At 52.9% G+C, this 25632-nt stretch overlaps 1 protein-coding gene across 2 annotated transcripts; it reads right to left on the bottom strand.

The window, feature by feature from the left end:
- LOC117401936 (coiled-coil and C2 domain-containing protein 1A) lies at positions 1-25594 on the bottom strand. 2 transcript variants are annotated; one of them, XM_059008028.1, is made up of 30 exons: positions 25423-25594; positions 25103-25284; positions 24247-24388; positions 23445-23551; positions 22992-23087; positions 22339-22467; positions 21583-21907; positions 20971-21080; positions 20328-20400; positions 20021-20098; positions 19534-19664; positions 19043-19115; positions 18689-18822; positions 17966-18116; positions 17203-17375; positions 15886-16008; positions 15150-15208; positions 14609-14725; positions 13350-13423; positions 13030-13088; positions 12571-12622; positions 11609-11708; positions 11246-11336; positions 10676-10807; positions 10359-10411; positions 1439-1505; positions 1206-1332; positions 781-857; positions 627-674; positions 1-522 (listed from the first exon to the last, which is right to left on the bottom strand). In XM_059008028.1, exons 2-30 carry the CDS (start codon positions 25211-25213, stop codon positions 490-492), a joined length of 3045 nt encoding a protein of 1014 aa, XP_058864011.1. In that variant the 5' UTR covers positions 25214-25284; positions 25423-25594; the 3' UTR covers positions 1-489. The 2 variants fall into 2 exon arrangements, with proteins under 2 accessions (XP_058864011.1, XP_058864012.1); XM_059008029.1 differs by having other exon boundaries at positions 25154-25284.
- Positions 25595-25632: the final 38 nt, after the last annotated feature.

Here is a 25632-nt window from a genome sequence, read left to right as displayed (position 1 = left end):
GATAAACCCAGGCGGTCCACTGTCTCTCCCTCCCTCTTATTGGAGGATAAACCCAGGCGGTCCACTGTCTCGCTCAGATCAGCTGCTTACAGTGCAGGGGGATAGTTAAAAAAAAAGGCACGCGTGTGGAATTGGAATTAGTATTCATTTTAATATCGGTATGCATTTGTGTCTTCCATATGTCTTCACATATTATATATATATCTGTGTGTGTGTGTATATGAAGACTAGAGAGTTGCTGTCCCCATACAAGGTCCCCGTGCATGGAAGGTCTAACCCTGTTGAACAGGTCCGGAGGGTGGAGTGGGGGGCAGGTAACAGCTATGGCTGTTCTGTGCTTTATCCTCTCCTCTCACTCCCTTCCCTCTCCTCTCCTCTCCTCTCCTCTCCTCTCCTCTCCTCTCCCTTCCCTCTCCTCTCCTCTCCCTTCCTTCCCTCTCCTCTCCTCTCCCTCCCTTCCATCTCCTCTCCCTCCCTCCCGCTCCTCTCTCACGCAGGCCGTTTCCTTCTCAGATTCTGCATCTACAAAAAAAAACAACAAAACACAAAATCAAAACCCTATTTAAAAAAATACAAATAAAATCAAATCAATTCTGAATTCCTGAAGAGCTGGGTTCAGCTCTTACCTCGCTCTCCACCAGTCTCAGCCTGTACAGGGCGTCTTTAGCTGCTTCCTGTTGACAAATAACCACAGAAAAAAGGCATGTTTAATGTTCTTCCCTTTAAGAGAACGGACTGCAGAGGAAAGAGACTGGAGGAGGAGACAGTGGGTCTGCGTACCCTGTTCCCTTCACTGGAGAAGCGCTTCACTGAATCTCCAAGCCCCTGAGCCAGCCTGTCCAGCACAGCTTCGTACTCTGCAAGAGAGAATACACACAGTTACACAGACACACACACAGATACAGAGTCTCACACACACACACACACACAGATACACAGACACACACACAGTCACACAGACACAGTCACACACACAGATACACAGAATCACAAACACACAGTCACACAGACACACACACAGATACAGAGTAACACACACACACACACAGTCACACAAAGTCACACATACACACGCACAGACACAGTCACAGATACACAGTCACACACACACACACAGTCACCTCATACCTTTCCACCCTACCAAGGCTAGAAGTGTCATGTCCCCCGTCCCATGTCCCTCTGCCCCCCCCCCCCCCAGTCGGTACCTCTCTGTGGACCGGGCTCGGCTCTCTCCAGCTGGTTCCGCTGCCATTGGATCCTCTGGCTCACCTCCCTGTGGCTCTGCAGCAGGTCCCTGGGGGGCTCCCTCTGCGCTCGCTTGTACTCCACTATCTGCAGGGAGAGAGGTGCACAGCTCAGCACAGAGACACAGCACAGCACAGAGACACAGCACAGAGACACAGCTCAGCACAGAGACACAGCACAGCACAGCTCTTACCTTCCTCTCCGCTCTCTCCTTGTCGTAGTTCAGCAGACTCAGGCTATGGAATTTATAGGCCTCCCGGCTGAGGAAACAAGAGGAGAAACCAGTGAAACCAAACCAAACCAAACCAAACAGCCAGTCCACACTATCACCCAATATACCCTACTGCCTCCCCCAGTCCCTCAGCTCTAACCACTAGAGCCACACTGCCTCCCTCCCTCCCAGTCCCTCCTCAGCTCTAACCACTAGAGCCACACTGCTTCCCTCCCTCCCAGTCCCTCCTCAGCTCCACTAGAGCCACACTGCTTCCCTCCCTCCCAGTCCCTCCTCAGCTCCACTAGAGCCACACTGCTTCCCTCCCTCCCAGTCCCTCCTCAGCTCCACTAGAGCCACACTGCTTCCCTCCCTCCCAGTCCCTCCTCAGCTCCACTAGAGCCACACTGCCTCCCTCCCTCCCAGTCCCTCCTCAGCTCCACTAGAGCCACACTGCTTCCCTCCCTCCCAGTCCCTCCTCAGCTCCACTAGAGCCACACTGCCTCCCTCCCTCCCAGTCCCTCCTCAGCTCCACTAGAGCCACACTGCTTCCCTCCCTCCCAGTCCCTCCTCAGCTCCACTAGAGCCACACTGCCTCCCTCCCTCCCAGTCCCTCCTCAGCTCCACTAGAGCCACACTGCCTCCCTCCCTCCCAGTCCCTCCTCAGCTCCACTAGAGCCACACTGCTTCCCTCCCTCCCAGTCCCTCCTCAGCTCCACTAGAGCCACACTGCTTCCCTCCCTCCCAGTCCCTCCTCAGCTCCACTAGAGCCACACTGCTTCCCTCCCTCCCAGTCCCTCCTCAGCTCCACTAGAGCCACACTGCCTCCCTCCCTCCCAGTCCCTCCTCAGCTCCACTAGAGCCACACTGCTTCCCTCCCTCCCAGTCCCTCCTCAGCTCCACTAGAGCCACACTGCCTCCCTCCCTCCCAGTCCCTCCTCAGCTCCACTAGAGCCACACTGCTTCCCTCCCTCCCAGTCCCTCCTCAGCTCCACTAGAGCCACACTGCCTCCCTCCCTCCCAGTCCCTCCTCAGCTCCACTAGAGCCACACTGCCTCCCTCCCTCCCAGTCCCTCCTCAGCTCCACTAGAGCCACACTGCCTCCCTCCCCCCCAGTCCCTCCTCAGCTCCACTAGAGCCACACTGCTTCCCTCCCTCCCAGTCCCTCCTCAGCTCCACTAGAGCCACACTGCCTCCCTCCCTCCCAGTCCCTCCTCAGCTCCACTAGAGCCACACTGCCTCCCTCCCTCCCAGTCCCTCCTCAGCTCCACTGGAGCCACACTGCTTCCCTCCCTCCCAGTCCCTCCTCAGCTCCACTAGAGCCACACTGCTTCCCTCCCTCCCAGTCCCTCCTCAGCTCCACTAGAGCCACACTGCCTCCCTCCCTCCCAGTCCCTCCTCAGCTCCACTAGAGCCACACTGCCTCCCTCCCTCCCAGTCCCTCCTCAGCTCCACTAGAGCCACACTGCCTCCCTCCCTCCCAGTCCCTCCTCAGCTCCACTAGAGCCACACTGCCTCCCTCCCTCCCAGTCCCTCCTCAGCTCCACTAGAGCCACACTGCCTCCCTCCCTCCCAGTCCCTCCTCAGCTCCACTAGAGCCACACTGCTTCCCTCCCTCCCAGTCCCTCCTCAGCTCCACTAGAGCCACACTGCTTCCCTCCCTCCCAGTCCCTCCTCAGCTCCACTAGAGCCACGCTGCTTCCCTCCCTCCCAGTCCCTCCTCAGCTCCACTAGAGCCACACTGCTTCCCTCCCTCCCAGTCCCTCCTCAGCTCCACTAGAGCCACACTGCTTCCCTCCCTCCCAGTCCCTCCTCAGCTCCACTAGAGCCACGCTGCTTCCCTCCCTCCCAGTCCCTCCTCAGCTCCACTAGAGCCACACTGCCTCCCTCCCTCCCAGTCCCTCCTCAGCTCCACTAGAGCCACACTGCTTCCCTCCCTCCCAGTCCCTCCTCAGCTCCACTAGAGCCACGCTGCTTCCCTCCCTCCCAGTCCCTCCTCAGCTCCACTAGAGCCACGCTGCCTCCCTCCCTCCCAGTCCCTCCTCAGCTCCACTAGAGCCACACTGCTTCCCTCCCTCCCAGTCCCTCCTCAGCTCCACTAGAGCCACACTGCCTCCCTCCCTCCCAGTCCCTCCTCAGCTCCACTAGAGCCACACTGCCTCCCTCCCTCCCAGTCCCTCCTCAGCTCCACTAGAGCCACACTGCCTCCCTCCCTCCCAGTCCCTCCTCAGCTCCACTAGAGCCACACTGCCTCCCTCCCTCCCAGTCCCTCCTCAGCTCCACTAGAGCCACACTGCCTCCCTCCCTCCCAGTCCCTCCTCAGCTCCACTAGAGCCACACTGCCTCCCTCCCTCCCAGTCCCTCCTCAGCTCCACTAGAGCCACACTGCTTCCCTCCCTCCCAGTCCCTCCTCAGCTCCACTAGAGCCACACTGCTTCCCTCCCTCCCAGTCCCTCCTCAGCTCCACTAGAGCCACGCTGCTTCCCTCCCTCCCAGTCCCTCCTCAGCTCCACTAGAGCCACACTGCTTCCCTCCCTCCCAGTCCCTCCTCAGCTCCACTAGAGCCACACTGCTTCCCTCCCTCCCAGTCCCTCCTCAGCTCCACTAGAGCCACGCTGCTTCCCTCCCTCCCAGTCCCTCCTCAGCTCCACTAGAGCCACACTGCCTCCCTCCCTCCCAGTCCCTCCTCAGCTCCACTAGAGCCACACTGCTTCCCTCCCTCCCAGTCCCTCCTCAGCTCCACTAGAGCCACGCTGCTTCCCTCCCTCCCAGTCCCTCCTCAGCTCCACTAGAGCCACACTGCCTCCCTCCCTCCCAGTCCCTCCTCAGCTCCACTAGAGCCACACTGCTTCCCTCCCTCCCAGTCCCTCCTCAGCTCCACTAGAGCCACACTGCCTCCCTCCCTCCCAGTCCCTCCTCAGCTCCACTAGAGCCACACTGCCTCCCTCCCTCCCAGTCCCTCCTCAGCTCCACTAGAGCCACACTGCCTCCCTCCCTCCCAGTCCCTCCTCAGCTCCACTAGAGCCACACTGCCTCCCTCCCTCCCAGTCCCTCCTCAGCTCCACTAGAGCCACACTGCTTCCCTCCCTCCCAGTCCCTCCTCAGCTCCACTAGAGCCACACTGCTTCCCTCCCTCCCAGTCCCTCCTCAGCTCCACTAGAGCCACACTGCTTCCCTCCCTCCCAGTCCCTCCTCAGCTCCACTAGAGCCACACTGCCTCCCTCCCTCCCAGTCCCTCCTCAGCTCCACTAGAGCCACGCTGCTTCCCTCCCTCCCAGTCCCTCCTCAGCTCCACTAGAGCCACACTGCCTCCCTCCCTCCCAGTCCCTCCTCAGCTCCACTAGAGCCACACTGCTTCCCTCCCTCCCAGTCCCTCCTCAGCTCCACTAGAGCCACACTGCTTCCCTCCCTCCCAGTCCCTCCTCAGCTCCACTAGAGCCACGCTGCTTCCCTCCCTCCCAGTCCCTCCTCAGCTCCACTAGAGCCACACTGCCTCCCTCCCTCCCAGTCCCTCCTCAGCTCCACTAGAGCCACACTGCTTCCCTCCCTCCCAGTCCCTCCTCAGCTCCACTAGAGCCACGCTGCTTCCCTCCCTCCCAGTCCCTCCTCAGCTCCACTAGAGCCACACTGCCTCCCTCCCTCCCAGTCCCTCCTCAGCTCCACTAGAGCCACACTGCTTCCCTCCCTCCCAGTCCCTCCTCAGCTCCACTAGAGCCACACTGCCTCCCTCCCTCCCAGTCCCTCCTCAGCTCCACTAGAGCCACACTGCCTCCCTCCCTCCCAGTCCCTCCTCAGCTCCACTAGAGCCACACTGCCTCCCTCCCTCCCAGTCCCTCCTCAGCTCCACTAGAGCCACACTGCCTCCCTCCCTCCCAGTCCCTCCTCAGCTCCACTAGAGCCACACTGCTTCCCTCCCTCCCAGTCCCTCCTCAGCTCCACTAGAGCCACACTGCTTCCCTCCCTCCCAGTCCCTCCTCAGCTCCACTAGAGCCACACTGCTTCCCTCCCTCCCAGTCCCTCCTCAGCTCCACTAGAGCCACACTGCCTCCCTCCCTCCCAGTCCCTCCTCAGCTCCACTAGAGCCACACTGCTTCCCTCCCTCCCAGTCCCTCCTCAGCTCCACTAGAGCCACACTGCTTCCCTCCCTCCCAGTCCCTCCTCAGCTCCACTAGAGCCACACTGCCTCCCTCCCTCCCAGTCCCTCCTCAGCTCCACTAGAGCCACACTGCCTCCCTCCCTCCCAGTCCCTCCTCAGCTCCACTAGAGCCACACTGCCTCCCTCCCTCCCAGTCCCTCCTCAGCTCCACTAGAGCCACACTGCCTCCCTCCCTCCCAGTCCCTCCTCAGCTCCACTAGAGCCACACTGCCTCCCTCCCTCCCAGTCCCTCCTCAGCTCCACTAGAGCCACACTGCTTCCCTCCCTCCCAGTCCCTCCTCAGCTCCACTAGAGCCACACTGCTTCCCTCCCTCCCAGTCCCTCCTCAGCTCCACTAGAGCCACGCTGCCTCCCTCCCTCCCAGTCCCTCCTCAGCTCCACTAGAGCCACACTGCCTCCCTCCCTCCCAGTCCCTCCTCAGCTCCACTAGAGCCACACTGCCTCCCTCCCTCCCAGTCCCTCCTCAGCTCCACTAGAGCCACACTGCTTCCCTCCCTCCCAGTCCCTCCTCAGCTCCACTAGAGCCACACTGCTTCCCTCCCTCCCAGTCCCTCCTCAGCTCCACTAGAGCCACACTGCCTCCCTCCCTCCCAGTCCCTCCTCAGCTCCACTAGAGCCACACTGCCTCCCTCCCTCCCAGTCCCTCCTCAGCTCCACTAGAGCCACACTGCCTCCCTCCCTCCCAGTCCCTCCTCAGCTCCACTAGAGCCACACTGCCTCCCTCCCTCCCAGTCCCTCCTCAGCTCCACTAGAGCCACACTGCCTCCCTCCCTCCCAGTCCCTCCTCAGCTCCACTAGAGCCACACTGCCTCCCTCCCTCCCAGTCCCTCCTCAGCTCCACTAGAGCCACACTGCCTCCCTCCCTCCCAGTCCCTCCTCAGCTCCACTAGAGCCACACTACCTCCCTCCAGTCCCTAATTCTTAAATAAATAAGCCACGACGTACAATACAAATAAAAACTAATATTTTTATTTGAAACAAAAACAACAAATATTTCTAGTGTTCCATAAAAAACTACAAGTTGACATAAATTAAAAAGGTAATTCATCAGTTTTTTTTTTTTTGTTTTTTTTTTTAAAACATTACAAAATTATTTATAATCAATATACATTCTGAATACAAAACCATTTAAAAATCAAACACACACACACATCTAAAATGTACACACAGAGGCAGGGTGTCTAAGCACAGGGGCGACCAATATAGTGAGCTTACTCTGAAGGAACAGGAATTGATATTTTAGCGACATTAATAAACAACTGTTGCGCTCGTTCAGCTGCTTTCAAATGAAGCCAATTTTAAATCGACTAACAAGCGGCGACTTCAACTGAAGTAACGTTGCCGCTGTGAGAAGCTCACTGTAACAGAATAATGCCGATTGCAATGCTGATCAATGACGGGATTGATTATAAGGGAACGGGAATTGGAAATTGAAAAGCAGGAATTCACCCCGAGTGACATTCCCCACCCAGTTCAAATGATGGCACTTAACATTTGATTAGGCAAACACATCGATTAACTATAATAATTCTAATACTAATGATTACGATCTCTCTGTCTAGTCTACAGCACACGCTAAACCTGGAGTTTCCTTTCAAAGTGGGGTTGAAGATCTCTCTCTCTCTCTCTCTCTCTCTCTCTCTCTGCAGAATCAGAATGGGAATGTGGTTTTGTTTTTTGGGATCGGGATTCGGGGCGAATGTGAATTCGAATACAACCCCCCCCCAATCTGCAGAGTTTTCTGGCTGGTTTAGCACAGAGAGCAAACGGAGGATCTGCAAGGAAATGGAGAGAGATGAAAGTGACTGAGACTGCAGCCTGTGTGGAGCTGAGCGCGGCTTCACTCATCACTGAGATGAAAGTGACTGAGACTGCAGCCTGTGTGGAGCTGAGAGCGGCTTCACTCATCACTGAGATGAAAGTGACTGAGACTGCAGCCTGTGTGGAGCTGAGCGCGGCTTCACTCATCACTGAGATGAAAGTGACTGAGACTGCAGCCTGTGTGGAGCTGAGAGCGGCTCCACTCATCACTGAGATGAAAGTGACTGAGACTGCAGCCTGTGTGGAGCTGAGAGCGGCTTCACTCATCACTGAGATGAAAGTGACTGAGACTGCAGCCTGTGTGGAGCTGAGAGCGGCTTCACTCATCACTGAGATGAAAGTGACTGAGACTGCAGCCTGTGTGGAGCTGAGCGCGGCTTCACTCATCACTGAGATGAAAGTGACTGAGACTGCAGCCTGTGTGGAGCTGAGCGCGGCTCCACTCATCACTGAGATGAAAGTGACTGAGACTGCAGCCTGTGTGGAGCTGAGAGCGGCTTCACTCATCACTGAGATGAAAGTGACTGAGACTGCAGCCTGTGTGGAGCTGAGAGCGGCTTCACTCATCACTGAGATGAAAGTGACTGAGACTGCAGCCTGTGTGGAGCTGAGCGCGGCTTCACTCATCACTGAGATGAAAGTGACTGAGACTGCAGCCTGTGTGGAGCTGAGAGCGGCTCCACTCATCACTGAGATGAAAGTGACTGAGACTGCAGCCTGTGTGGAGCTGAGAGCGGCTCCACTCATCACTGAGATGAGAGTGACTGAGACTGCAGCCTGTGTGGAGCTGAGAGCGGCTTCACTCATCACTGAGATGAAAGTGACTGAGACTGCAGCCTGTGTGGAGCTGAGAGCGGCTTCACTCATCACTGAGATGAAAGTGACTGAGACTGCAGCCTGTGTGGAGCTGAGAGCGGCTTCACTCATCACTGAGATGAAAGTGACTGAGACTGCAGCCTGTGTGGAGCTGAGCGCGGCTTCACTCATCACTGAGATGAAAGTGACTGAGACTGCAGCCTGTGTGGAGCTGAGAGCGGCTTCACTCATCACTGAGATGAAAGTGACTGAGACTGCAGCCTGTGTGGAGCTGAGCGCGGCTTCACTCATCACTGAGATGAAAGTGACTGAGACTGCAGCCTGTGTGGAGCTGAGAGCGGCTTCACTCATCACTGAGATGAAAGTGACTGAGACTGAGGCCTGTGTGGAGCTGAGCGCGGCTTCACTCATCACTGAGATGAAAGTGACTGAGACTGCAGCCTGTGTGGAGCTGAGAGCGGCTCCACTCATCACTGAGATGAAAGTGACTGAGACTGCAGCCTGTGTGGAGCTGAGAGCGGCTTCACTCATCACTGAGATGAAAGTGACTGAGACTGCAGCCTGTGTGGAGCTGAGCGCGGCTTCACTCATCACTGAGATGAAAGTGACTGAGACTGCAGCCTGTGTGGAGCTGAGAGCGGCTCCACTCATCACTGAGATGAAAGTGACTGAGACTGCAGCCTGTGTGGAGCTGAGAGCGGCTCCACTCATCACTGAGATGAGAGTGACTGAGACTGCAGCCTGTGTGGAGCTGAGAGCGGCTTCACTCATCACTGAGATGAAAGTGACTGAGACTGCAGCCTGTGTGGAGCTGAGAGCGGCTTCACTCATCACTGAGATGAAAGTGACTGAGACTGCAGCCTGTGTGGAGCTGAGAGCGGCTTCACTCATCACTGAGATGAGAGTGACTGAGACTGCAGCCTGTGTGGAGCTGAGCGCGGCTTCACTCATCACTGAGATGAAAGTGACTGAGACTGCAGCCTGTGTGGAGCTGAGCGCGGCTTCACTCATCACTGAGATGAAAGTGACTGAGACTGCAGCCTGTGTGGAGCTGAGCGCGGCTTCACTCATCACTGAGATGAAAGTGACTGAGACTGCAGCCTGTGTGGAGCTGAGAGCGGCTCCACTCATCACTGAGATGAAAGTGACTGAGACTGCAGCCTGTGTGGAGCTGAGCGCGGCTTCACTCTTCACTGAGATGAAAGTGACTGAGACTGCAGCCTGTGTGGAGCTGAGCGCGGCTCCACTCATCACTGAGATGAAAGTGACTGAGACTGCAGCCTGTGTGGAGCTGAGAGCGGCTTCACTCATCACACACTGAGATGAAAGTGACTGAGACTGCAGCCTGTGTGGAGCTGAGCGCGGCTTCACTCATCACACACTGAGATGAAAGTGACTGAGACTGCAGCCTGTGTGGAGCTGAGCGCGGCTTCACTCATCACTGAGATGAAAGTGACTGAGACTGCAGCCTGTGTGGAGCTGAGCGCGGCTCCACTCATCACTGAGATGAAAGTGACTGAGACTGCAGCCTGTGTGGAGCTGAGCGTGGCTTCACTCATCACTGAGATGAAAGTGACTGAGACTGCAGCCTGTGTGGAGCTGAGAGCGGCTCCACTCATCACTGAGATGAAAGTGACTGAGACTGCAGCCTGTGTGGAGCTGAGCGCGGCTTCACTCATCACTGAGATGAAAGTGACTGAGACTGCAGCCTGTGTGGAGCTGAGAGCGGCTCCACTCATCACTGAGATGAAACTGACTGAGACTGCAGCCTGTGTGGAGCTGAGAGCGGCTCCACTCATCACTGAGATGAAACTGACTGAGACTGCAGCCTGTGTGGAGCTGAGAGCGGCTCCACTACACTAAGCTACTGCTTATCACTAAGGCTGGATTGTTTCCATGGATTTCCCTGTAATGTACCCATTGTGTAATACCTGGTGACAATTCACAGCTTCTGAAAGAAAACGCTTTCCTTACTGAAGCACAACACATACAGACACACACACACACAGACAGACAGACGCACACCTGTGTGTGTGTGTGCGCGCACACCTGTGCGTGTGTGTCAGTGTGTGAGAGAGACGCAGACAGGAAGGTGAGCACCAAACCTACCTGTTGACGTCTTTGACGGAGTTGCTCTTGGGTTTGGGTGTCGGTACAGCGACCTGAGGGAAGGGAAAAGAAAAAATAAAATCGAAATAAGAAAAAGGAGAGACGATCCCTCTCTCTCAGTAACTCGGCATTCTTTAGTAATCAAACTTCCTTTTTTATATATTTATATCAACTAACAAGCGACCCTGAAGTGTTGAGCACCAGTCACTTTTCCATCAGTCTTCCTCCTCGCATTCTCAATGCAGCTCTGTACATTTGCCACAGTTTGCCCTGGTTTGCCATGGTTACAGCCCTGGTCAGGGCACACAGCTCCTCACCGGGGGCAGGGTCAGGGGGTCGATGACCACCCACTTCTCCGTCACGCTTTCCAGCTGCTGACCCCCCAGGGGTTCCCGAATCTGGACAGCCACGTCCAGCCGCCCACCTGTGGGCTTCCTACCGTCCAGCACCTGGGAGGGGAGGAGGAGGGGAGAGGAGGAGAGGGGAGGGGAGAGGAGGAGAGGAGGGAAGGGGAGGAGAGGAGGAGAGGGGAGGAGAAGGGGAGGGGGGAGGTTTCAAAGACACATTCACAGAGAGGAATACAAATTAAAATAAAACGTAGAAACCAAGTCAAGTAACTGAACATCTCGGTGAGCGCTTTCATCAGTCTGTGTGACATTGCGGTCAGCGTGTGCATCGGTGTGTGTGTGCGTATGCGGGTGCAATTGTGGATGTGTGTCAGAGTCTCAGTGTATCTCAGTGTCTCTGAGTGTATCTCTCAGTATATCTCAGAGTCTCTCAGTATATCTCAGTGTATATCTCAGTGTGTCTCTCAGTGTATCTCAGAGTGTGTCTCTCAGTATATCTCAGTGTCTCTCAGTGTGTGTCTCGCAGTGTGTGTCACTCACCTCAATGATCTCTCTGATCTCACACTTGTTCTCCAGGTTATCCAGTTTGAGCTGCGCGCTCCCCACCACCCGGTCTGTCTTGAAGAGGCCCCTGGAACACACAGACACACGGCAGGTAACACATGCAAACACACACACAGAATACAGAGACACACGCCAGGTAACACATGCAAACACACACACACACACACACAGAATACAGAGACACACGCCAGGTAACACATGCAAACACACACACACACACACACACAGAATACAGAGACACACACACAGACACACGGCAGGTATCAGTGCTACAATAAGAAACATTTGAGCTCACTTAGAGACCCTGCAGTAATGTTAACCACGTCACGTGACGCTCACCCTTTGTGAAAGACTTCCAGCTTGATCCCTTTGCTCTGCACCACGCGCTTGAAGGCTCTGTGGCTTCGGTTAATGATGAGTTTGAACTTCTCATTGAACTCTGCAAGGGAGGAAACAGCGAGGAGGGGTTAGAGAGGCAGCGATGTATCCCCCCACCCATCGGGTACTGATCTGTAAGGGAGGAAACAGCGAGGATGGGTTAGAGAGGCAGCGATGTAACCCCCCACCCATCGGGTACTGATCTGTAAGGGAGGAAACAGCAAGGAGGGGTTAGAGAGGCAGCGATGTAACCCCTGATGTAACCCCCCACCCATCGGGTACTGATCTGTAAGGGAGGAAACAGCGAGGAGGGGTTAGAGAGGCAGCGATGTAACCCCCCACCCATCGGGTACTGATCTGCAAGGGAGGAAACAGCGAGGACGGGTTAGAGAGGCAGCGATGTAACCCCTGATGTAACCCCTCCACCCATCGGGTACTGATCTGTAATGTAGCGAGGAGCCCAAACGAAGCAGCGATCGATCAATCAATTGATAGCCGCACCTTTCTGTGGTATGAACAGCACTGTGTGCTTTCTGTGGTGTGAACAGCACTGTGTGCTTTCTGTGGTATGAACAGCACTGTGTGCTTTCTGTGGTATGAACAGCACTGTGTGCTTTCTGTGGTATGAACAGCACTGTGTGCTTTCTGTGGTATGAACAGCACTGTGTGCTTTCTGTGGTATGAACAGCACTGTGTGCTTTCTGTGGTATGAACAGCACTGTGTGCTTTCTGTGGTATGAACAGCACTGTGTGCTTTCTGTGGTATGAACAGCACTGTGTGCTTTCTGTGGTATGAACAGCACTGTGTGCTTTCTGTGGTATGAACAGCACTGTGTGCTTTCTGTGGTATGAACAGCACTGTGTGCTTTCTGTGGTATGAACAGCACTGTGTGCTTTCTGTTGTGTAAGAAGCTGGTCTGTACCTGGGCTGTTGGTGTTCTTCACAGTGGAGGTCCTGTCTCTCTGAGCTTCTTCCTGCGACACAGAACACAGGACATAAAACACACGCACACACCGACACACACAGCATACATTAACTGATATGAGAGACAGGGTCACCCGGATATATTAACTGATAGGAGAGATAGGGTCAGCTGTATATATTAACTGATATGAGAGACAGGGTCAGCTGGATATATTAACTGATAGGAGAGACAGGGTCAGCTGTATATATTAACTGATAGGAGAGACAGGGTCAGCTGTATATATTAACTGATATCAGACAGGGTCAGCTGTATATATTAACTGATATCAGACAGGGTCAGCTGTATATATTAACTGATATCAGACAGGGTCAGCTGTATATATTAACTGATATCAGACAGGGTCAGCTGGATATATTAACTGATAGACTCAGTGAAGAGCTCACAGGCCTGGCTTACCGAACTGGGGAATGCAAACTCAAACTGAACGAAGGCATTGAGCTCGCTGGAGGAGACACCTGCGCAGGGAACAGAGACACAGAGAGAGAGAGAGGGAATGCCATACATTAATGCCATTCATTTAAAAAACCTGTGCACAGAGCCTTCCAGTATTTATGCAGGGCTGATGCTGTGATTTCTGTTGATTCTGTGATTTGTGCGGGTTCTGTAATTGTTGCTGGTTTTACGATTTCTGATGATTTTATGCTCTGTAGTGATTGTATGATTTCACGGTTTATGGTGATTTTATTGTGATTGGTGCTGATTCTGTGATTTCTTACCCTGGGGGGCGGGCAGGTTGATCCCCTTCATCACAGTCAGGATCATGTCGCTGTTGGTCAGGTTGGGGAAAATCCTACAGGAGAAACAAGCATTCTAAATAAAGCAATCACTGTCTGTCAAAACTACAGCGTCTCCAAGCGTCTTCCAACCCTGAGGAGAGATCTGACACCTGCAGGGAGCACAGCTCAAAACTACAGCGTCTCCAAGCGTCTTCCACCCCGAGGAGAGATCTGACACCTGCAGGGAGCACAGCTCAAAACTACAGCGTCTCCAAGCGTCTTCCACCCCGAGGAGAGATCTGACACCTGCAGGGAGCACAGCTCAAAACTACAGCATCTCCAAGCGTCTTCCAACCCGAGGAGAGATCTGACACCTGCAGGGAGCACAGCTCAAAACTACAGCACAGCCTCTTCCAACCCAGAGGAGAGATCTGACACCTGCAGTTTAATAGTAGTTTTTGTGTTTGGTAATATAATACGTTTTTTAATACGTTCATGAGGTTGTGTGTAGCTTGTCTCCTGTTTTAACAGCAACACAAGTTTCCCCGTGTTTTTCTCATGCGTATAACATGCATTCACCAGTCAGTGTTTTTTCAGTTAACGAAAACTAAAACGAAAATGGCCAAAAACAAAACAAAAATAAACATTTTTAACAGACTAGTAATAGAAACTGGAAAATGTTTAAAAACTAAAATGAGTGTATTGATATCGTTTCACGAAAATAAACAGCACAGCCAAGCTGCAATGCCTCCCTGCTCTGTGGTGCTGCTGCCCAAAGCACACAGGAGAATGCGTTCGCTACACCTACAAAAGTCTCTTAAAATGTAAAGATACTGAAACTGATTTTTTTTTTTTTCTAAAACTGAAATCTTTCTGAAATTTAGTTAACTGAAACTAAAACGAAATAATAAATCTTACCAACTAAATAAAAACTGAACTGAAATGCTGAAACTGAAAAAAAACACACTGAGCCTAGTTCACTGAGCTTGCTTTAGCGTGCCTCTCTCTGCTTTACAATCCTCCCTGTGTGTATGGAATGGGATTCCCAGCCACGCTGTCGATGCTGAAACGCTGGGATCCTTTAAGACCCGACTGGACACCGTTTGGGATCAATCAGCTACTAGGACCGGGACAAGCTCTGATGGATCAGAACGGCCTCTTCTCGTTTGTAAACTGTCTCATTGTATCAGCGTGCTGGGTTGCACTTCGCGGTGTGTGTATCGAGTGGACGCCACACTGTAAGGTGTGGGGGGCCTTACTTGATGACGTTGAAGGTGCGCTCCTCGTGGTGGAATTTGGGGACGGGGTACCCCTTCCCGTGGGCATGCTTCAGGATCTCCATGTGCTTCTTACACTCCTCGGCCATCCTCTCGAACCTGCGCAGAGAAACGTCATTGAGAAAGACTTCCAGCGGAAACGTCTGTCATTGAGAAAGACTTCCAGCGGAAACGTCTGTCATTGAGAAAGACTTCCAGCGGAAACGTCTGTCATTGAGAAAGACTTCCAGCGGAAACGTCTGTCATTGAGAAAGACTTCCAGCGGAAATGTCTGTCATTGAGAAAGACTTCCAGCGGAAACGTCTGTCATTGAGAAAGACTTCCAGCGGAAACGTCTGTCATTGAGAAAGACTTCCAGCGGAAATGTCTGTCATTGAGAAAGACTTCCAGCGGAAACGTCTGTCATTTAGTTTATCAAGTTTATTTTAGTGTTTCAAGTGCAGACACTGAGAAAGACTCCTGTTGGAAGCGTTCGTCTCTTGAGTTTCTATGTGGCTGCAGTGGTCGCTGCTGTCGGACTCACCTGCTGGTCTCGCTCACGTTGCCCAGGTGAGTGAACTGCTTGGAGTAGCTCATGCACTTCTGGAGAGAGAGAGAGAGAGAGGAGAGAAACGCAGGTGAGGCACAGGACACAGCAGAAACAGCAACTCAACGCATTAGAACAGGAAGGAAAGAAAGAGAAAGAAAGAAAGAAAGAAAGAAAGAAAAAAGGGGGGTTGGGGGCCGGGTGATAGTTACAGGGCTTCTTTGTTGTAACACACAAAAAGGGAAAAAGTAACCCTTAAATAAACACACTCCCTACCAAAGAGGAAGCAATGCTTGGATTTAAACAGAGCAGCGGAGCGACAGCATAGAACAGCGAGGCTCTCGAAATAAAAGCCGTGCCGACCAATCATCAATTCAGCTATTAACTGCTGCATCTACAGTACTAACACATTTCCAGCTGCTGGGCTCTGTTGTGTGTGTGTGTGTGTGTGTGTGTCTCTAGCTCCGCTCCTGTTACCTCGTGCTGTTTATTATAGTGTGTGTGTGTGTGTGTGTGTGTGTGTGTGCGTCTCTAGCTCCGCTCCTGTTACCTCGTGCTGTTTATTATAGTGTGTGTGTGCGTCTCCAGCGTCTCTAGCTCCGCTCCTGTTCCCTCGTGCTGTTTATTATAGTGTGTGTGTGTGTGTGTGTCTCTAGCTCCGCTCCTGTTCCCTCGTGCTGTTTATTATAGTGTGTGTGTGCGTCTCTAGCGTCTCTAGCTCCGCTCCTGTTACCTCGTGCTGTTGTTTAAGCAGGTCCATCAGGTTGCTGTACTGCTCGGCTGCCCTGTGCGAGACCTGCACTCCTCTCTTCTGCACCAGAACAAAGTCCTCCTCGTTCACCGGGGCTGCTGGCACCTGCGCGGGGGGGGGGGGGGGGCACACAGGCACGACTCATACCATACTGCAGTGTACTTTACAGTAAGTGCAAATAATAACACGACTAAAATACAATATGAAGCAGGGATTACAACAAGTTATATCTACAGTATCTGCTATAGTGCACCCCGGTGCTCCAGTCACGTACAATTACAAACGGCTTCAGCACTCTTCTGTACAGTGCAATGCGTGACCCTGTGTCATTTATTACAAACGGCTTCAGCACTCTTCTGTACAGTGCAATGCGTGACCCTGTGTCATTTATTACAAACGGCTTCAGCACTCTTCTGTACAGTGCAATGCGTGACCCTGTGTCATTTATTACAAACGGCTTCAGCACTCTTCTGTACAGTGCAATGCGTGACCCTGTGTCATTTATTACAAACGGCTTCAGCACTCTTCTGTACAGTGCAATGCGTGACCCTGTGTCATTTATTACAAACGGCTTCAGCACTCTTCTGTACAGTGCAATGCGTGACCCTGTGTCATTTATTACAAACGGCTTCAGCACTCTTCTGTACAGTGCAATGCGTGACCCTGTGTCATTTATTACAAACGGCTTCAGCACTCTTCTGTACAGTGCAATGCGTGACCCTGTGTCATTTATTACAAACGGCTTCAGCACTCTTCTGTACAGTGCAATGCGTGACCCTGTGTCATTTATTACAAACGGCTTCAGCACTCTTCTGTACAGTGCAATGCGTGACCCTGTGTCATTTATTACAAACGGCTTCAGCACTCTTCTGTACAGTGCAATGCGTGACCCTGTGTCATTTATTACAAACGGCTTCAGCACTCTTCTGTACAGTGCAATGCGTGACCCTGTGTCATTTATTACAAACGGCTTCAGCACTCTTCTGTACAGTGCAATGCGTGACCCTGTGTCATTTATGTCAGCTCCTGCATTGGTTTTCCTTTGCATTGATATCTCACTGATTCAGTCCTTCAGAAATCCTGGGATGAACGGCATGCAGTCAGTGTTTCCAAGCGTACCGAACTGCTTAGTTGATCTTTTCTGAGCTCAGATGAGATGCCAGTCACAGCATTAACCCGTTTACAAAGTTTACCCATTCTTTACAATGCTTTCCTACGGGATATCTAGTCACTCTGTATGTGTGTGTCTCCTTGTCTCACTCTCTGACTCTCTGTGTCTCTCCCTCCCTGTCTCCTCACCTTGCTGATGTCCACCGGCAGCCCCCCGCTCGCTGCCTGGATCAGGGGGTCCATGCCCTTGGCGTGCCGCAGGTGCTGCTTCGCTCCCTCCAGGTCGTTCTTCTGCTTGGAGCGCAGGGCTGCCTGCATCAGCTGCCGCTTCCTCCCCTCCAGGAAATCCAGCTGCTGCTGGGCTGGGGAGGAACAGCACAGCACAGCTCAGTATAGCAGAGCACAGCACTGTATAACACAGCACAGCACAGTATAACACAGCACTGTATACCACAGCACAGCACAGTATAACACAGCACTGTACAACACAGCACAGTATAGCAGAGCACAGCACAGTATAACACAGCACAGCACAGTATAGCAGAGCACAGCACAGTATAACACAGCACTGTATAACACAGCACAGCACAGTATAGCAGAGCACAGCACAGTATAACACAGCATAGCACAGCACAGAGAAACAGCACAGCACAGAGAAACAGCACAGCTTAGTATAGCAGAGCACAGCACTGTATAACACAGCACAGCTTAGTATAGCAGAGCACAGCACTGTATAGCACAGCATAGCACAGCACAGTATAACACAGCATAGCACAGCACAGAGGAACAGCACAGTACAGCACAGCACAGTATAGCAGAGCACAGCACTGTATAACACAACACAGAAGTTTTTATGATTTTATAACCGTAGCTTTTCTGTTTTTTTCCCCCCATACAGACCATCAGTAGTAAACCGCTGACAGTCTCCACTGTAACAGTGTGATCGAGTTACCTTTACTTTGGAGCTTGGTGTTCGCTTTGGCCGAGCCTTGCCCCACTGGGACAGCGCCCCCTGCTGGAGGCCCCCTGGGCTGGGGGTGCTGGGGGGGGGTCCGTGCCTGAGCAGTGCCTACCGGCCTCACCACAGCGGGGCGTGCCGCGGGCTGGGGGGGGGGGGGGGGGGTGAGAGAGAGGAATCAGGGTTTAGATTCGTTCATTCAGAATGTCAACGACAAATCACTCGAAACGTTTAAACCACAACAGGCTCTATATAAAACAGAGTGAGGGCGTTAAGAACAGCTCTCTGTCCGTCATCTTATTTAGATTGAATGACCTGTGAGGTGTTTCTCAGTGTTCGGTGGCTCCTCTAATCAAGTTGAGAGCGTGCTTTCTGTTGCAGTCTCTGTATGACAGCTCGACACAGCGGAGAGTGTGTGAGAATGAAACACACTCTGAGCTTGATGAGATGCAGTCACAGAACACTCTGAAACATACAGAGTATGACAGCTCGACACAGCGGAGAGTGTGTGAGAATGAAACACACTCTGAGCTTGATGAGATGCAGTCACCGAACACTCTGAAACATACAGCGTGCCGGTGTTTCTTATTTCACACCTCCTTGACACTCGCACTTATTTTTGTATCGATCAATTGAATGGACCCCACTGTCAGCTCTGTGACTCTGAGTGACAGAAGGGGGGGGTCGGTTACTGTGAATTCAGGGTTCACGGCTCACCTTGACTCCTCCCTCCCCCCCCTCCCCCTCCTCCTCATCCTCGTCCTGATTGGCCAGCTTCATGGCAGTCTCCAGCACTCCCATGATGCTCTGATCCCCAGCGGAGCCCTCGGTCCCCTGGATGGGAGGGAAGCCTGTCAGGGAAGAGAAACGCAGCAGAGTTAATACAGCGCCTTTCACACACGCGCGCACACTGACAGACAAGAGACACGCACACACACACAGGAACACTGACACACGCGCTGACACACACACACTGACGCACACACACTGACTGACAAGAGACACGCACACACACACAGGAACACTGACACACGCGCTGACACACACTGACACACACACTCACTCTCTCACCAGGTGGCACAGGGAGGTCAGACAGATTGACGGCTCGTCCTGCTTTGTGAGCTCGGATTGCATCCTGGTATTGCTGCAAAGAAAACAAGACAAAGTCACCACGGGAGACAGAAATAACACAAGATTCTTAAAATGTACCGTGAACAACATGTGCTCCATACCGAGTTCTGTATACTGCGCTGTGCTGTACTGTACACTCTACACACAACACTGTGAGCTCTGTACTGTACACTCTATACACAACACTGTGAGCTCTGTACTGTACACTCTATACACAACACTGTGAGCTCTGTACTGTACACTCTACACACAACACTGTGAGCTGTAGCGTCTCCTCTGTTTGCTGCTGTACACCGTGTGTGTAGCCCTGACCTGTTAGAAATACCCAACGAAACGCAACCTCCCGGACGAGCGTTTGGACGGGCAGTCTTTTTTTCTCCGTGGAAACGCTTGTCAGGGAGTGCTTGCAGTGTGCCTCTCGCAGCCCTTGCCTTGACGATGCGCTGGTGCATGCGTGTCTTGCGCTCCTCCCCCTGTCCCTTGGCCTGCGCCGCTGCGCTCTGGTAGCGTTCCATCCGCTGCTGCAGCGCCTCCGAGAGATCCCGGGGGGCTGGGGGGGGGGCTGCGGAGACACGAACCAGATACACAACATCACACTGATACACGACATCACACCGATACACGACATCACACCGATACACGACATCACACCGATACACAAACCAGAGACACAAACCAGAGACACAACATCACACTGATACACGAACCAGATACACAACATCACACTGATACACAAAACAGAGACACAACATCACACTGATACACAACACAAACCAGAGACACAACCTATTTGAAGATACTAAAAGAAACTCACAAGCCTGCTACACAACACTGTCGAAACGTTTCCCACTGAAGTTTCTTTTGAGCCTTTCTGAACTCGCACAGTATCAAAGGGAAGTGTCACGGCACTGTACTTACCAGAGTCAGCAGCAGGGGGCGCTGCCGGCGGGGTCGACTGCTGAGTGGGAGGGGCCGGTCTGTCCGTCACAGCCTGGTCTGATGTAAACGAAGGAAGCAGATAAAAGACTGAAGACCCCACAATAAGAACATACCCACAGAATTACTCCTGCTCTGAATGCCCTTACCAAGTTTCATCGCAAGAAACAAACCTAATTGAATCCTAATTGAATTCAATAAATCCTTCTTAAATTTAGCTTGAGACTGGTGGCACACTTCTGCTATATGGAAAAGCTGAACGCCCCCCGGATGCATTCTCCAGACTCACCAGGAGGGGGCGGCATGTTGCTCAGATCCACGGGCTCGCCTCGGTCTACAGCCTCCAGCACCGGGTCGAATCTCTAAGCAGGAGCACAGAGAAATGAAAATGAACAGAATCCAGGTACACTGCACTGTACCCCCGTGTGCTGTATACTTCCACCTGTGTGCTGAGCCGTACAGCTGAGGACAAAAGTTTTGTATCTGCCCGAGAGAATGAACTACTGCTTCATAACGTGGAATGAAACCTTCACGTTAACATACTGAATCACACACCGCTTTGGAGTTTTCAAATCTTCTCTACAACGAAATTGAAAAATCGGACATTTCAAAACATGAAATACTGTACTACTGTAATGGCTTCCGGTAGACCTTTCGCGATTTCATTTTGTCCTTTCTTTGATTACATGACATTAAATAATAAGTAATGATAAATTACTTTCATATGTTCTTTTTTTTTTTTTTTTTTTAAATGATGTCTCAACCCTAAAATTCTAGGTGATGCAAAACTTTTGACCAGAGCTGTATGCATATATACAGCCTTGATGATCCAGACTGATCTGCTAGCCACCGTGTGCTCGGCTCACACAGCCCTCGACGGTTCCTGCAGGGTTTGGGGTGCAGTGTCCCCAGCACTGGCAGCAGCTCTGTACCTTGGCTATGCTGTAGTGTCTCCTGGCCAGCTCGCTGTCTCCACTCTGCTTGGCTTGAAGAGCAGCAAGCTTGTACTCCCTCTGTCGACTGAGGAGAGCGGACTTCACGCCTAGGGAGAGGGGCCGAGGACAGGAAGCTTACAGAATACTGCAAGACAAGCGTTTCGACGACAAGACAACTGAACTTGTCATTTCAATTTTACATATATATTTTTTTTCAGTATTTCTACATCACACTAATAAGGCTGTAACGATGAAGGAACATAACAAACCTAAAACAGCCGTAGCATTTCAACGTTCACGAAAACGCGCCGTTTTACCAGGGATCTTAGAATAGATTCTCCTTTCATTTAAAAAAAGTGTTTTCTAAAAGCACAGCGTCCCCATGCACTGTAAAACCACTGCAAGCGAATACTGTGTGTGAAAGATCACGGAACTGAAAAGTGAACTAAAAACACTAAATCGATTTGTCTATTTCATTGTAAAACTTCCACCACAGTTTAGCCGGTGAACGGCACAGAAAAGGCTTCAAATGCTGAATCACGTTAAACGCAGACTGGCTGGCTCCTCCAGCCAGCCCGTGGTTGAGTCACCCCTCTCCCTCCTTCATACCTGAGTGCGGGGTGCTCTGCACGGGGGTGAGGGGTGAGATGAGGGGGGTGTCTGGAGTCGTGGTCAGGGAGTGCGGAGGGGGGGCGAGCAGAGAAGGCTTGGGGAGGGTTTGGGGAGGTTTGGGGAGCACAGGGGGGTAGTCTGGGGCGGGGGGGCTGGGGCTCCGCGTGATCACAGCGGGGGGGGTGGGGATGGGTGCGGGAACAGCCTCCGGGCTCTGGGAAGGGGCAGGAGCGGGCGTGTTGCCCGTGGCGACGGGAGGCGGGATCTCCTCCTCGTTGATGCTCCTCCCCTTTTTGACGGATGCCAGCATCGACTCCAGGGTCTGTAGCAGGAAACACAGAGACAGGCAGTGAAAGATTCACAAGGCACAGCTCACTGCAGTTCACCAAGTTCACCCGAGTATCTGAACCAAGCATCCCTTCATTAAACGATCACTTGATCCTATTATGGCCCATCAGGAGTGTCCCATGTGTCGTGATGCACAGCGGGGTACACGTAGCGGGACGTCAGGCTATCGCTACACCCCTAGGTATATTTTGTGTGTGTGTGCGTGTGCGGGGGGGGGTGTGGGGGTGTGTGTGTGCGCGTGTCCTCACCTTCAGCCCCCTCTCGTAGCGTCGTGCTCGGCTGCTCTCCCCGTGTGTGTGTGTGTGTGTGTGTGTGTGTGTGTGTGTGTGTGTGCGCGTGTGCGGGGTTGTGGGGGGGGGTTGTGTGTGGGGGGGTGGGTGTGTGTGTGTAGGGGGGTGTCCTCACCTTCAGCCCCCTCTCGTAGCGTCGTGCTCGGCTGCTCTCCCCGGTGCTCTTGGCGATGGCCGCGGCTGACCTGTACATCGAGATGCGCTCCGAGAGAGTGGACTCCACACCGCCTGAGCTGGGACGAGCCTGGGGACAGGGGACGGGGGACACAGATGTGAGTTAAAATTACACAGAGATAGCGGAATAATGACCATCAAAAAACCTTGTCTCACTCAAATGGCTCCGCAATGGGAGTCATTATTATTATTATTATTATTATTATTATTATTATTATTATTATTATCATTATTATTATTATTATTATTATTATTATTATTATTATTACCGCAGTTTGTCTTTGTAGTTTTTCTGGATCATTTTTAACTGGCAGGATCTACCTGCTGTTTGCTGTTATGATAACTTACTCTGATTTTTTGAAGTGCACAAGTCGAGTTGAAATGTTAATGTATCAGTTAAATACATACTGCCTGTGTTCTGATTTTTATCAAAGGAAAATCTATTTGGTATTTAATGGGTTAAATCCAACATTTCATAAAGACTGAGATCAAAGTGTCATTGACTGCTATTTATTAATACCGATTGATTTTTGTCCCACTGCGCACGCGCACGCACACACACACACACACACACACACACACTGACACACTCACCTGACTGGTGGTAATGGGAGCTGCAGGGGGGGGTCTGGCCTGCACTGGGGGTGGGGCTGCTTGTGCCTCGTCCTCCAAAACCTCGCTGAGCTCCGCCTGGGAATGAACAGACACAGATAGATACAGACAGACACACAGACAGACAGGTAGATACAGACAGACACACAGACAGACAGGTAGATACAGACAGACACACGGACAGACAGGTAGATACAGACAGACACACAGACAGACAGGTAGATACAGACAGACACACAGACAGACAGGTAGATACAGACACACAGACAGATAGATACAGACACACAGACAGACAGACAGACAGACACAGACAGATACAGACAGATAGATACAGACTGACAGAGACAGACAGACAGACACAGACAGATACAGACAGAGACACGGCCAGACAGACAGACACACGCTGTGCAGCGCGTTAGTGGAGGGGCTGCTTACCATGAGGTCTTCATCCTCCTCCAGCCCCTCGCTGTCCTCCTCTTCCTCATCCAGATCCCTCATGCAGAGCGCAGCCATGCGCTCGATATCCGCCATGGGCAGGGGGGCTGGGGAGAGAGGCACGGGGGGGGGGGGGGGTCGTTTTTAATTTGAATTGGATTTTATTCTTTGGATTCAAAGGCTTGAAAAGCCTGTTTGTCTTGTCAATGTCCCAGAGAGCCATCTCTCACACACCCGCTGCGCATTACAAACCCCAACCCGAACCCCAACCAACCCGAACCCAGACTGACTGCCGGTTATTAACGCGATCGCAGCCAACACATGGTTTTCATGACTGTGCCCTGCCCTGCCCTGCCCTGCCCTGCCCTGCGCTGCCCTGCCCTGCCCTGCCCTGCCCTGCCCTGCGCTGCCCTGCCCTGCCCTGCCCTGCCCTGCGCTGCCCTGCCCTGCCCTGCGCTGCCCTGCCCTGCCCTGCCCTGCCCTGCCCTGCCCTGCGCTGCCCTGCCCTGCCCTGCGCTGCCCTGCCCTGCCCTGCCCTGCGCTGCCCTGCCCTGCCCTGCCCTGCCCTGCGCTGCCCTGCCCTGCCCTGCGCTGCCCTGCCCTGCGCTGCCCTGCCCTGCCCTGCCCTGCGCTGCCCTGCCCTGCCCTGCCCTGCCCTGCCCTGCCCTGCGCTGCCCTGCCCTGCCCTGCCCTGCCCTGCGCTGCCCTGCCCTGCGCTGCCCTGCCCTGCCCTGCCCTGCCCTGCCCTGCCCTGCGCTCCCGTCTCAGGCGCGCAAAGGCTTCTTCATTTCCAGACACTCACTCTTGCCCTCGTGCCCCGGCTCTCTCCCGCCCGCTGGCTTCTCCCTCACCAGGGCCAGCAGCTCATCCTCCAGCTCAGCATCGCCCTCCCCCTCCGCCCCCATGGCCATCGCCTCGGGGGAGAAATCCAGGAGCAGGCCCATCTGTGGAGGAACGGCAAGAGAATGTAAACGAAGTGCTGGTTTCACAGACCATTGCCAACCAAAAGCACAGCGAGCAGAAAGACACAAAGGCTGGTTTCACATACAGGTGGTGCCGTGAAACCAAACCGTTCAGAGCACAGCGATCAGACACATCTGAAGGCTGGTTTCACATACCGGTGCTGTGAAACCAACCCTTTCAAAGCACAGTGATAATAAACACCTAAAAGCTACTGTGAAACCAACTGGTCAAGAGCCCTGGTTTAATAGACCACGGTTTTCACTCATCTTGTATTGGTGCATGGGGGTGTGAAACCAATCTTCCAAAAACAACAGTACACACCACGACGGCTGGTTTCACAGGTCCCAGTGAGCACTCAGCTTGGACACACAGGGTGGAACACTCGTTGGCCAATGAGATCGCTCCCTCTATTCTTGCCTCTATTGAGATTATTGATGTCTACCCGTTCAAGACAGACCCGTTCGGGAATGCCCTGCCCGCTGGATGTAACCAAAACAATCTTTACTTAATAATAATAATAATAATAATAATAATAATAATAATAATAATAATAATAATAATAATACACACTGGATAAGGGCAAACAGACAGTAAGAAGTTATATCTTAGCGAGGGATGATTTCAATGCAGTACGTCGTGGATTGAGCCGTGTGGGCAGCTCGCTCGCTCGCTCGCTGTTTCTGTGACACACACACCTGCCGGCAGGTAAGCGCACCTGTTTCCTCTGAACTCCGGGGCGGACTCACCTGCCGCGCAGCCGCAGCGCCCTGTCCCTTCGGCCGCGGCGGGGCCGCTTTTCTGTTCATGCTGGTCTTCCTGTCGCGACACAAGCAGAGAGGCGCACACGCGAAACTCCAGTGAACAGCAACCCCACGGTCTTTAAAATAAAGAAATGCAAATGAACCAGGAGCAAGCTGACGAGGATCAAAAACAGAAAACACACCCACCTCCCTCCCCCCTTTGCAAAACAAAACCTATTCACAGAAATAAACAGCAACCGCCACGGTATCTGTACCTGTTTCCAATGTCGTTATTTGAAGGAGCCCACCTGCGGCTGCTGTTTCTGATGCTCTCAGTGTTGCTTTTTATCCGATCTCGACTGCAGTAATCAAAACACAACTACCGTCATCAGTCGCGGTTTGCTCAGTAACTTCCTGACTTCTCTAGGACTGTATAAAGCAGGACAGGACAGTCAATCCCGTGATGCACTTCGGCACGCAATTAC

Source organism: Acipenser ruthenus, chromosome 36, assembly GCF_902713425.1.
Source record: "Acipenser ruthenus chromosome 36, fAciRut3.2 maternal haplotype, whole genome shotgun sequence".
Classification (NCBI taxonomy): domain Eukaryota; kingdom Metazoa; phylum Chordata; class Actinopteri; order Acipenseriformes; family Acipenseridae; genus Acipenser; species Acipenser ruthenus.
Note: the sequence above shows the minus strand (reverse complement) of the source record. Positions and strands in the feature narration are given on the sequence as shown.